General features: G+C 43.6%; 1 protein-coding gene across 1 annotated transcript in view; it reads left to right on the top strand.

Moving 5' to 3' along the window:
- LOC127000281 (nephrin-like) overlaps nt 1-4,415 on the top strand; it is a 152,995-nt gene extending 148,580 nt beyond the window's left edge. Inside the window, exon 18 of the mRNA XM_050863805.1 lies at nt 4,133-4,415. Coding sequence (XP_050719762.1) covers nt 4,133-4,300 — 168 coding nt within the window. The 3' untranslated portion in view covers nt 4,301-4,415. The remainder of the gene's footprint in view (nt 1-4,132) is intronic.
- Nucleotides 4,416-13,708: the final 9,293 nt, after the last annotated feature.

Genomic DNA, 13,708 nt, shown 5'->3' with positions numbered 1-13,708 from the left:
AGAGAGAGAGAGAGAGAGAGAGAGAGAGAGAGAGAGAGAGAGAGAGAGAGAGAAAACACAAAGGAAGATCAAACAACAACAGACCTGCTGGTCCTTACGAGGTTGTTTGTGACAAGCTACACTAACTATCTAATCAAAGGTGGAAGATGAAGGACAGCAAAGGCGAAGGCTCCTCCCCACCCCCCCACCCCTCCCTCCAGCCAAACCTGGCAGGAAAGGAAAAAGAACCATGCAGCATGGAAAAACTGCATGGAGTTTATGTAGGAAAGAGGAAAGAACTACCATTACTGCTACCACTAACCGGCCGATAAAAGCGGACAAGGACACCAGTATTCGAAAGAACTTAACGTTATTACGACAATGAGTAATATCTTAGTTGCTGGTTGGATTCAAAACACTTGTCTAATCTATTCTTGAAGGCCGTAACTGTTGTACTATCAACGACATCACAAGGTAGAGAGTTCCAAACATTAACAACTCGATTGAAGAAAAAGTGTTTAGCTTCGTGCGACGAGAATCTTTTACCACTTATCTTCAAATTGTGATTTCTTCTTGTTCTATTTGATCGATCAATTGTAATCTTCCGCATTAATATCACTGAATCCTTTGAACATTTTAAACACTTCTATTAGATCGCCTCGCATTCTTCGTTTTGATAGGCTGAATAAATTTACTTCTTTAAGTCTTTGTTCATATGACAAATTTCTCAACCTAGGAATCATCTTTGTTACTCTTCGTTGGACCCGTTCCAACTTTTCTATGTCTTTTCTGTAGTAGGGAGACCAAAACTGTACACAGTACTCTAGACGGGGTCGAACCAACGAATTATACAGTTTTAATATTACTTTTTCGGATTTATTATTAAATACTCGTCCGATGAAGCCAACCAATTTGTTTGCAGTTTTAACTACCTCTGAACAATGCTGACCGGGCTTTAAATCGCTTGATATAGTGATTCCAACAATGCTGACCGGGCTTTAAATCGCTTGATATAGTGATTCCAAGATCCTTTTCTTTACTTACTGCAGAAAGTTGTTGGCCATTCATTACGTACCGAACGCGATTGTTATTTTTTCCGATGTGCAACACTTTACATTTGTCAACGTTAAATTTCATTTGCCATTGATTGGCCCAACGTGCAAGTCGATCTATATCTGATTGCAAAGCTTCTTCGTCGAGTGTCGCAGTTACTTTACTAGCAATTTTTGTGTCATCAGCAAATTTTGATACTTTGCAAGTGAGCCCATCATCGATATCGTTAAACATAAATTAAGAAGAGCATGGGGCCAAGCACTGATCCTTGAGGTACGCCGCTTTTGACATCGAGCCAATTAGATGTAACACCGTTTAGAACTACTCTCTGTTTCCGCTCAGAGAGCCAGTCCGCAAGCCAACTGTGAACGTTTCCCGAGATACCGTGCGCCAGTAGTTTGCTGAGCAATCGTTGGTGGGGGACCTTATCAAATGCCTTTTGAAAATCCAGATATATGATATCTACTGATCTGCTTTCATCGAACACCTCAAAAATATAGTGAAAAAAATCAAGTAAGTTAGTCAAACACGAACGTTTACTACGGAAGCCATGTTGCGAATTATTTATCATATTTTCTTCGAAGAATTTCACCATATTGTCGCGAATGATAGTCTCCATTAACTTACAAACAATAGATGTCAGGCTAATTGGTCGATAGTTTCCTGGATGAGACTTGTCCCCCTTTTTGAAAATTGGTGTGACATTTGAAAGTTTCCAATCCGACGGAACTTTTCCAGCTGTTAAAGATTTATTGAATATGATGGAGAGCGGTTTACAAATTTGATGTTTGATTTCTTTTAAGACCCTAGGGGTAATTTTGTCTGGACCAGGAGCTTTGCTTACTTTAATCTTTTCAGTTGTGCGTAAAATGTCACTTCCTACGATGAGCACGCCACTTAACATATTTTCGGCCCTTCTAACCTCCGGCGGTTGAGGTGATAAACAATCTTCGTCTGTAAATACGGATGCGAAAAAGTTATTTAGGATTGTAGCCATTTCATTTTCATCGTTCGTGTGGTTACCATTTTCATTAGCAAGCGGTCCGATACCACAAGTGAGTGACTTTTTATTATTTACATTGCTGAAAAATTCTTTAGGATTAGATTTACTTGTTTCCGCTATATATTCTTCAAGATTTTTCTTGCTTCGTTTTATTAATTTCTTGGTTTCGCGGCGAATTCTGTCCAACTCTAGTTTGTTAGCCTCGCTCTGAGTTGATATGTATCTACTGTATACGCATTTTTTAAGAGATAGGCTATTTTGAATTTCGTTATTCCACCAGAGAGAGAGAGAGAGAGAGAGAGAGAGAGAGAGAGAGAGAGAGAGATTTACAATTCTACTCATGCATGCAACTTTAAGAGGAAAGTGATGCGAACGTGATATACTACTACTACTAATACTAATACTAATACGCATTTTTAAGAGATAGGCTATTTTGAATTTCGTTATTCCACCAGAGAGAGAGAGAGAGAGAGAGAGAGAGAGAGAGAGAGAGATTTACAATTCTACTCATGCATGCAACTTTAAGAGGAAAGTGATGTGAACGTGATATACTACTACTACTACTACTACTACTACTATTACCATAGCTGGGCACGATAACAGAAAACCTTATTCCCGATAACCGTTAACTGATAATGAAAAACCTTAACGGCGATAACCGATATTCGTTAACTGGAGACAGAAATATAGGCTATAACCGATAACCGATACCCGATATAAATCCACAATTCCGATACTAGCTAGCGATAAATCCGATAGGCGAAAACGATACTATATTGATATTTCAGATAGAACTACATTGATGAATTCAGATTTTCATTATCTGTATTTTAGGAAACTTACAAAACCTTAAAACCACACGTTGACACGTACATATGGACGTTAATACTAGAAATGCCTGAACCGGTGTTGTGTTATTTGGCGTCCCCACCGTCAAAAATTGTTTACAAACACTGGTCTCTCGTGAACGGTGGATGCTCAGACCAGCAAGCGTAGACCTGTACAGTCTCACAAAGCTTTTAAACCGTAATTAAGAGTTGCTGGAAGGCTGAATCAGCCTTTTCCATTTAGCGTAACCCGTTTCTGGGTCATGATCTGTAGAGTCCCTTGATAGATAGAGTCCCGACAGCCTAAGATTTGGACGCCATTATTGGCCCTGTCTTCGCCGCGAGACCGTGTGCTAGTTTGAAAAGCGCGGCGAAAACACAGGGCCAATAATGGCGTCCAAATCTTAGGTTGTCGGGACTCTATGAGGGACTCCACAGATCACGACCCAGAAACGGGTTACGCTAAATGGAAGATGCTAATAGTACAACTACCACCATCCTCGCTGTTTCTAGGACGACACTCTGTACGAGTTGTATTTATATGTACAGAGTGTACGTCGTTCTAGAAACAGCGAGGATGGTGGTACTGTATGTTTGATTCAGCTTTCCAACAACTCTTAATGTGTTAAAAAAGCATTGTGAGACTGTACAGGTCTACACTTAATGGTCTGAGCATGCGCAGTTCACGAGAGACCAGTGTTTGTACACAAAAGCGCCAGCTTTTGATGATGGGACACCAAATAACACAACACCGGGTGCCTTCAATACCATGACATGCTCACAAACGAATATGGAATATCAAATTTGATGTAGTGAATAATCATTTTGGGGGCAAAGTTAAATGATTTTTCCCTATGATATATTGATTTTTGAGTAGCATAAAAAAAAAATAACCTAGTGTTTTAATTTTCATGACCCAAGTATGAAATCTCATCACCGAAGACATTTCATACCCCGAAGTTTTTTCATACAACACCGGGCCACGCATGCGCAGTAAGGAGACAAAAAAAAATTCCTGAGAGGCGGAAAAAAAGTAGCGATTATCGCTAGTTTGGTTACAAAAGTAACGAAGATACCGATATATATTTAAATAAGTAGCGGATGGTCGATAATCCGATTTTGTTATCAGCGATAAAGTATCGCGATAACTTATCGCGATAACGCCCAGCTATGACTATTACTACTACTACTACTACTACTACTACAACACACACGCACACCCACACACACACACACTCACTGACCCTCTCTCTCAATCTCCTCCATTCAGGTTACCGGGAGTCCAACCAACGTATTCAGGACCACCTACGTCCCAAGTCAGACACAGCAACCGAAGCAGCAGCAGCAGCCCCTCCATCCCGGCGCGGCCACCAGCAACCACAAGTACTACAAGATCAAGATAGACTGCACGCGCCTCAATAATGAAAGTTTCGTTTAGCGTGGGCGGGCTGCAGAACTTGTGGCGGCCGACGATGGTTTAGATGTGCGTGGAGAGGAGACGGAGGAGCAGGAATATTAAAAGAGGAGAGAAGAGACAAAAGAGGAGAGAAAGAGAGCGAGGAGTAGGCGTAGTGATAGGTTTCTTTGTTTCTTCCTTCCTTCCTCCCTTTCCTTGTTTCTCATTTTTTGTATTATTTTTCTCAAGTTTTTTTCTTTCCCTCTTGTCTTACACTCTTCATTTTTTCCTTCCTTTCCTTGCTGCCCACAATTCCCCTCCCCTCGTCCTCCCTCTCTCTCTCCCTCCCTTTTTTCTTCCTTCCTGTCTTCCATCTTTCATTCATTTTTTCACTTCCTTCCTTCTTTCCCTCTACTTCTCCTCTCTCCTCCCACCTTCCCTTTATATTTTTCTTCCTTCCCTCATTCTCTTTCCCGCCATCCTTCCTTCCTTCATTCATTCATTTTCTTCTTTCTTTTCATTCTCCATCCCTCCCTTTCGTCCAGGAGGGAGAAATGAGATAAACGGATGAGGGCAGAGGTTAGGCGAAGGGAGGAGGAGATAAAGAGGAGGAGAGGAGAAGAGGGGCAAGGAGAGGCAAGGACAAAGGAAGGAGAGAGGAGAGAGGAGAGATATGGAGATAAAGGAAGCGAGGGAGAGGAGGGAGAGGGAAGGCAGAGGAAGGAGTCAAGAGGTAATGTGAGGTGAGGGAAAAGGTAGAGGGTCAGAACAAGGTTAGGGCAGAGGAAGGAGGGAGAGGAGGAAGGGAAATTAAGGCAGAGAAAGAGGAAAGTCGAGAGGAGGAAAAAGGGGCGGAGAGAGAGAAGACAGCGCGGAAAATAGAGCCTGGGTATACATGAAAAATAGGGAGATGGAGAGAAGGGAGAGGAGAGAGGAAAGGGAGAGGATGGGAAAGGGAAAGGAGGGGAGAGGAAAATGAATAGGAGGGGAGAGGGAATGGAGAGTAGGGGAGAGGAGAAAGAAAGAGAAATGGATGGGAAAGGGAAAGGAGGGGAGAGGAAGATGAATAGGAGGGGAGAGGGAATGGAGAGTAGGGGAGAGGGGAGGGGAGGGGAGTGAGAGGGAAATGGGTGGGAAAAGGAAAGGAGGGGAGAGGAAGATGAATAGGAGGGGAGACGAAATGGAGAGTAAGGGAGAGAGAAAGGGAGAGGATGGGAAAGGAAAAGGAGGGAAGAGGAAGATGAATAGGAGGGGAGAGGGAATGAAGAGTAGGAGAGAGGAGAGGGGAGGGGAGAGAGAGGGAAATGGAGAGGAGGGGAGAGGGAAATGGAGAGGAGGGGAGAGAGTAGGAAATGGAGAGAAGGGGAGAGGGAAATGGACAGTAGGGAAAAGGGAGACAGCGGAAGAGAGGGAGGGAGGGAGTAGGAAATGGAGAGAAGGGGAGAGAGTAGGAAATGGAGAGAAGGGGAGAGGGAAATGGACAGTAGGGAAAAGGGAGACAGCGGAAGGGAGGGAGGGAGGGAGGGAGTAGGAAATGGAGAGAAGGGGAGAGGGAAATGGAAAGTAGGGAAAAGGAAGATAGAGAAAGAGAGACAGAGAGGGAGGGAGGGAGAACTTCCTTTCTTTCGTCCTTTCTATCTTTCCTATTTCAAGTGTCCTCTAGAACTGAAGTACCCGAGAACCTCCTCCTCCTCCTCCTCCTCCTCCTCTTCCTTGGTGTGTTCGTGAGTCAATACTTATGTAAATACTTTGGAGGTCAGTACGTGAGCCTCAGGACGGTGCGTGCGTGCCGAGGCCTTGCGTGCGGGGGCGTGAGTGAGCACTGCGCGAGCCGGACAGGAGACACCGACCCTCTGCACCGCGCTGGTACCGAAGGAATGCACCAACCGCGGCTACGGAAACACTGTATTTTGCCGCAGGGAAGAAGGGAAGGGCGTAATGCTCCTGTAGTTTCGTTATGCAGAGCGACATAAAGGGAACTCTATCTTGGGCCGGCATGGAAAAAAATACGTGGAAAATGTAATGCTCCTTGAGTGTAGCTATGGGCGTCGACGTTAAGGGAATATTGTCTCGTGCGGGCAGGGAAAAGAAGCGGGAGGAAGTAAAGCTCTGGTATCACTATGGAAGTTAAGAGGACATGTCTCGAACCGGCAGAAAAAAAGCGAAAGAAAAATATGAGATGTAAGGTCCTTTAGTATGGCTGTGGACATCGACGTTAAGGGAATATCATCTCGTGCCGGCAGGGAAAAAAACGAGGAGGATATAAGGCTCTGGTATCGCTATGGAGATCAACCTCTAAATAATACCACTCCCCTCTCTCTTCTTCCCTCCCTATCCTCCTCCTCCTTCACCTTCCCTCCCTATCCTCCTCCTCCTTCACCTTCCCTCCCTATCCTCCTCCTCCTCCTTCACCTTCCCTCCCTTCCCCTCCACTGCTACCATCTCGTGCTGGCAGGGAAAAAACGGGGAGGATGTGTTGCTCCTTTAGTATCACCACGGAGATCAACGTTAAGGGAACACATTCTCGTGCCGGCAGGAAAAATAATAGAGGGTTGTAAAGTCGGTTTTCTCGGACGCTTCTCCCTCGCATATCAGCTATTTCCATATGCCGAAACGGAGGTTAATCGGGTCATAATGATTTTTTTTTTTTAGTTCATGATACAGAAGAAGGGTCACACTACTAGAAGCGTAATAAACCACCCCAAGAAAACCCCAAACTCCTACGTAAGCCTTGTCAAATAATTTTTTGTATGTGTTTGGGCGCCGAAAAGCTGAAGTATATTACACCAAGACTTCTTAAAAATCGCTATGGACACCGGCGTTAAGGCCACTCAATCTCGCACCAACAGGAAAAAAAACGGGAGATGATGTAAGGCTCCTTTAGTATCGCAATGGACAGTGATGTTAAGGTCACTCAATCTCGTACCAACAGGAAAAAAACGGGAGATGTTGTAAGGCTCCTTTAGTATCGCAATGGACAGTGATGTTAAGGCTACTCAATCTTGTACCGGCAGGAAAAAACGTGGGATGATGTAAGGCTCCTTTAGTATCGCAATTGACAGTGATGTTAAGGCAACTCAATCTCGTACCAACAGGAAAAAGCGTGGGATGAGGTAAGGCTCCCATAGTATCGCGATGGACAGTGATGTTAAAGGCAACTCAATCTCGTGCCGCGGGGGATGACGGGGAGAGTGCTCTGCCCCTTGAAAGCCATGATGGGCCGTGATGGGCTGCGATACGCTACGTCGAGGGCCGGCACCTCACCGCCCGTCGCTCTCTGTATATAGACTCGTGTACCTTTGTAGATGTAACGCTGTCAGTACCTCCCGGACCCAAATAGACGCCCACGTTATGTTAGGACTGTGTGTGTGTGTGTGTGTGTGTGTGTGTGTGTGTGTGTGTGTGTGTGTGTGTGCATAAGAAGTTAAGCTCCAGGGATAACATTATCAACAAGGTCAAACAAACGGACGAACGGACAAACAGACTAGCGGACAGACGGACCCGTACTCAATCAAACAAGCAAACACAAACACAAGCCCGGACCCAGATGCAATCCATATCTCAATCTGTAAATTATATAAACAAACAGACAGTAACACACACACACACACACACACACACACACACACACACACACACACACACACACACACACACACACACACACACACACCTTTCCATCTTCCCTTCCCTTCCTTCGTTCCCTGGGCCTTAATTTTCCTACCTGCACATCGATTGCCTGAGGTGAAAGGACGTGAAAGAAAAAAACGGAGAACGAACGAGAGAACGAATAAATTACCGTAGGAAATAAAGAAAGGCAGAACATAAGTCGCCTATTCCTTGTCGACTTACAGCTGTGTTCCAAGAGCTCTCTAACTAAAAAAAGGGCACTTATACGTACTCAAAAATCAACGGAAGCCTCTACAGCGTTTTTTCGTTTTCGTGGAATTCCAAACCCTTTCACTTCTGATCATTTTTTTCTCAACCTATTGGCGCCATATCATTACTGACAGAGATCATTAATGTTGTTTTGAGCATATCCATCAATTAACCTGTACAAATGGTTCATAGAGGGCTTGTAGGGAACGGCATCAAATACTAATGTTGCTAGATCTGATGCCGTGGGAAGGGGAAAAGGCGGGAAAACTTGCAATATGGGGTGAGGGAGAATATTACTTTGATGTTCCATTGATGTAGATATGAATTAATTGATGATGATGATGGTTATTACATTGCAGACATACACAAATAAACAAAAATCTATTTATATGAAAATGATAAAACGTTTTCATGCTTTGTTATTTTGTGTTTTATTTAATTATCCTTGCTGAGAGAGAGAGAGAGAGAGAGAGAGAGAGAGAGAGAGAGAGAGAGAGAGAGAGAGAGAGAGAGAGAGAGAGAGAGAGAGAGAGAGAGAGAGAGACACACACACACACACACACACACACACACACACACACACACACACACACACACACACACACACACACACACACACACACACACACACACACACACACACACACACACACACACACACACACACACACACACACACACACATACAAAGCACCGTAATGATCCAAAACAACACTGCCAAAGAACACAATAACACAATGGAAAATATTACAAAACAACGAGGAGGAGGAGGAAGAAGAGGAAATATAACGGAAAAGGGGGAGGTGACAGAGGAATGAGGAAGAGAAGGAGGAGGAGGAAGAGGAAATATAACGGAAAAGGGGGAGGTGACAGAGGAATGAGGAAGAGAAGGAGGAGGAGGAAGAGGAAATATAACGGAAGAGGGGGAGGTGACAGATGAATGAGGAGGAGAAGGAGGAAGAAGAAGAGGAGAAAGTAGTGCTAGAGACCAAATTGGAGAAGGCAGGAGTAACCCAACCTTTCTGTCTTTAATTGAATTGCAGTGATTGTTTGTTTAAGTGAGAGAGAGAGAGAGAGAGAGAGAGAGAGAGAGAGAGAGAGAGAGAGAGAGAGAGAGAGAGAGAGAGAGAGAGAGAGAGAGAGAGAGAGAGAGAGAGAGAGAGAGAGAGAGAGAGAAACCTGTACAATAGAATTATAACCTATTTGCTGAAATCCAATAAATAACCCGCCTTTGATGATACGAAACTCATACCATTAATCAACAAGGAGGCATAAATAAAATAAAAATAAAAAAAGACCTCACACTCCCAGAAAATGTTTCATTCTTGAGGAAGCGTAAAGCAATCCACTGAGCACACAAAAAATAAAGAATGTTGTGGTTATAGTTTAATTTCCTGGGACCCCCCCCCCCCTCACTGCCCCCTCTCCTCTATCTTTCGTCCACTTCCTTCAGTCTCTCTTATCCTCTTACTCCTTATTCGTATTCCCTTCCTCTTCTTCCCCCCCAAAAAAGTGTGAGACTGAAAACACACACGCACACACACACACACACGCACACGCACACACACACACGAGAGAAGAGAAGAGAAGAGAAGAGAAGAGAAGAGGAGAGGAGAGGAGAGAGAGAGAGAGAGAGAGAGAGAGAGAGAGAGAGAGAGAGAGAGAGAGGGAGAGAGAGAATGAATCACGTGGACATACATGGGTGTTCTGACCACACGTACCCTATGGTCCAGACTAGGTAGACTGTCCCTAAACCCAAGTGGAACCACATCTATAGCCAACAAGACTTTGATCTCTGCCTGCCCGATTATAATCATTAGACTGAGGAAGTGGTAGTCGAGTTTCACTATAATAAACCAATCGTGCATGCATAACTGACGGTGGGAGTTTATTCGATTCTCGTGAAGAAGAAAATGTGTGTAGTCTGAATGTTGGGAAGTGACAGAGAGGAAGACGAGGATGTTGCTTCATGAGACGGCAAAAAAAGAAAGCAAAGGCAAAAGCACAGCGGAGGTGGAGAAGAGAAGAGGAATGAAGACAAGAACTCCTCCGCCAGTGAAGTCCTAGAAAAAGGAGTGGGAGCATGAATGAGTGTGGCGCGAGCTGCTGCCACACCCAAGAGACTAGTATATGATTTAAGGAAGAAAAGAAAATACACAATGGAATTTTCTGTTACTTCGAAAAATAAATCCTCCCCTCTTGATGCTCACTGCGGGAGTCTTTTGAGATTTTCTGTTGCAGCGAAGGGGTCAGTTCAAGGGCAAAACAGAAGAAAAAGCCCGCCAATCAATGCTTGCACACAGAGGAGGGAAGTTTAAAAGCATGATCAAGCAAGATTAAAGACAGGTATTGGCTGCTGGAAAGAGGCAACTTCAAGGGCAAAACATAGAAGAAAAAGTCCGTTAACCAATGCTCTCAGAGGACGGAAGTTTAAAAGCATGATCAAGTAAGATTAACGAAAGGTATCTGGCTGTTGTGCGCTGAAGTCTATTAAAGATTGCAGCACAAGAAAATACATATCTGTAGACATGATCGTGTTTGTCAGTACATGTTTTATAATTATTCTCTATTTTATCACTCTTTGATTTAATAGTGTGTGTGTGTGTGTGTGTGTGTGTGTGTGTGTGTGTGTGTGTGTGTGTGTGTGTGTGTGTGTGTGTGTGTGTGTGTAACAATAATAATATAACAACAATAAAATGGTTTATTATGAGGAAAAACTGCAGCCCAGGGGCCAATAATATACATAAATTAAGTGGCTGAAAGGATTAGCATTACATGCGTAAACAATTACAATAGCAAAAATATATATAAAAAATAGTAAAAATAATAACAATAATGAAAATTATTAATATATTTACAGATGCAAAATGCTCTTGTTTTTTTTTTAAGCTTCGGCCTATGGCGCCGGTAGACTTTCTTGGTGGGCCCTGATGGTCGCCCCCAACCCAGTGTGGTGCAGGCAAATGTCTATAGTGTTCATATATAAGAGTGTGTGTGTGTGTGTGTGTGTGTGTGTAATAGGGGTAATAGTAGCAGTAATACTAGCAGCAGCAGCAACAGTAGTAGTAGTAGTAGTAGTAGTAACAGTAGTAGTAGTAGTAGTAGTAGTAGTAGTAGTAGTAGTAGTAGTGTAGTAGCAGTAGTAGTAGGCACAATAAAGGAGGCAAAAGGTAGGGAACAAAGGAAGGACAGTAGGAGAGAGTGATAGGAAGGAGAGAAAAAATAGTAAAAGAACAATAAAGTAAAAACTAAAATCAAAATGTTAAAGGAAAATAGTGAAGAAAAAGAATATGGAATAGAGGAAATGGAAGAAGAAAACAGGGGAGGAAGGATGAAAGAAATCTATAAATGAAAGGAAGAAGAAGAATAAAGACTTAGTAATGAATAAAGAAAGAAAGGGAGGAAGGAGGAGGGTTTCCCAGGCTCGTATTGGCCTTGGAAGACCTTTCCAGGGAAACTGCATCTGTCCATTGAGAGCACGTCTTGGTCTTGGCGGAGGGGAAAAAAGAAAAAAAAGAAAAAATGCAAAAATCGGGGAGAGCCAGCCACACGCACCCACATGTTCCTTTCTTTGCTTCTCTTTTTCGCCCATCCTACACGCTCCCCCTCTCTCGGCCATTTCCTAGACATCAGTTTCAACATCGGTGTGTCAGACGAGCTTTCTGTGATCCACCTTTACGAACTGAGACTGATAAGCTGTGCAGGAACGACAAAAGTGCTGTAGTTCTTATAGCGAGGGGCAGCAATCAGTGTACGTTGTGTGTGTGTGTGTGTGTGTGTGTGTAGGTGTGGGTGCGTGGGTGTAATATATTAGGCTAATCGCTTGCTCTGCCTCCGCTCAGCTGCCAAGGGAAACGTATATATGAGCGTATTGGTTTATTTTACGAGTATGTGGGATATGGAAGGGAGAGAGAGAGAGAGAGAGAGAGAGAGAGAGAGAGAGAGAGAGAGAGAGAGAGAGAGAGAGATAGGATGGTGGAGATAGGAAAATAAATATTGCTCTGGGAGTGTAGGAAAGAAAAAAAAATGAAGATATACAGATCGACCGCTAAGCGAGCTTCTAGAAGAAGACGAAGAAGAAGAAAAAAAAAACAGAAAAAGAAGAAGAAGAAGAAGAAAAAGAAGAAGAAGAAGAAGAAAATAAGAAGAAAAGAAGAGGAAAAGAAGAAGAGGAAGAAGAAGGTTTTTGTGGCACTGAAAAACACCAAGGTCCTTCTGCCCTATTCGGAAATGACAGCAAGGTCAGGGGTTTGTAGCGTCCAGCCTTGAGTCTTGTATTTCCTGTTGGGAGGATCTTGAGGTAAAAAATGTTGAGTAAGTAAGTAGTCATTGTAGAGGAAGTGGATAAAAGTTTGTTTTGGTAAAAAGACAATTAATGAACAATAGAATGAGAGTCCCCTGCGGATCACCAATGTTTATAGGCTTAAGATAGAACAGTACCCGTCTACTACAGCAGAGATAGACCGACAGGAACGGAAACTGGAGATAAAAAAAAGTACAGAGAGGGAAAGTATCCGTAGGAGGGCAGCTTAAAAAGCAAAGCTTTGTGCCACATTCTGTCAACAGCTTTCGAGATGTGTGAGGCTACAGCAAAAGTTTCATCGAAACTGCTAGGAGAGGATTACCAAGAATCTGCTTGGAAAGCAAGATCACCAGTATAACGTAGACCAAGAAAGCAAAGCTATAAGAGCGGTAGTTTAAAGTAGAGCGGTCATCTTTTTAGGCACATGGTGTATTTAGGCGTATTTCTAGCAGGAAGGAAAGATAAATGAAAGAAATGCAGAGACGAAAGAGTCTGACCAGGCAGGGTGTTAGCACGACAGCACAGTTTTTAGGGCAGCAGGACGATAAGCACAGTTTTTGAGGCACTCCATCAGGTCCATAAGCCTCATGAGGATCGAGGCCAGAGAGGATATAAAAACAACAGTCTTAAGAATATCAATAGCAGGCAGAGCGAAGTCAGTGGAGATATGAATAGAAGGAATATGCCCCGAATCGTTCAGAGTGGATTTCTTGAGAGAAACTTTGAACGAAGAGCTCAACTTTAGAGACATTTTTTTTTTCTACGTCTTGGCCTATTGCGCCGGTAGGCTTCTTCCCGGTGGATCCTGATGGTCGGTCCATGGCTTCTTCCCGGTGGGTCCTGATGGTCGGCCCAGCCCGTTCTGGCGCAGGCGAGTGTTTATAGTGGCGCCATCAGGCATTGGCTCATGCTGCCCTCCCGGAGCTCATCTTTAATCATAGAATCAAGAGTCTGGGTTGATAGGTGGTCTTCTGGACAGCATGTGGGTAGTTTTAAGCCACTCGGCGGCGGCTGAAAAATCCCAGCTTGGTGGCACTGGTCGGGGATTGAACTCGCGTCCTCCTGAACGCGGGGCCGTCTTGCTATCTGTTCAACCACCGCCTACCCTACCTACTTGTGACAGCTGTGCTGCCATCAGGTGAAAGATTAAAGAAATAAAATTGTTATATATTTTTTTGTCTAGATGCCCGATTTCTCTGGAAGAAATAAAACTCAAGATATTGACATTTCTTTTTTTTTTTACAACACAGGAAGCAACTAAATGGCAA

This window comes from Eriocheir sinensis, chromosome 18 (genome assembly GCF_024679095.1).
Source record: "Eriocheir sinensis breed Jianghai 21 chromosome 18, ASM2467909v1, whole genome shotgun sequence".
In the NCBI taxonomy this organism is placed as follows: domain Eukaryota; kingdom Metazoa; phylum Arthropoda; class Malacostraca; order Decapoda; family Varunidae; genus Eriocheir; species Eriocheir sinensis.
This window is presented reverse-complemented; position numbering and strand designations above follow the sequence as displayed.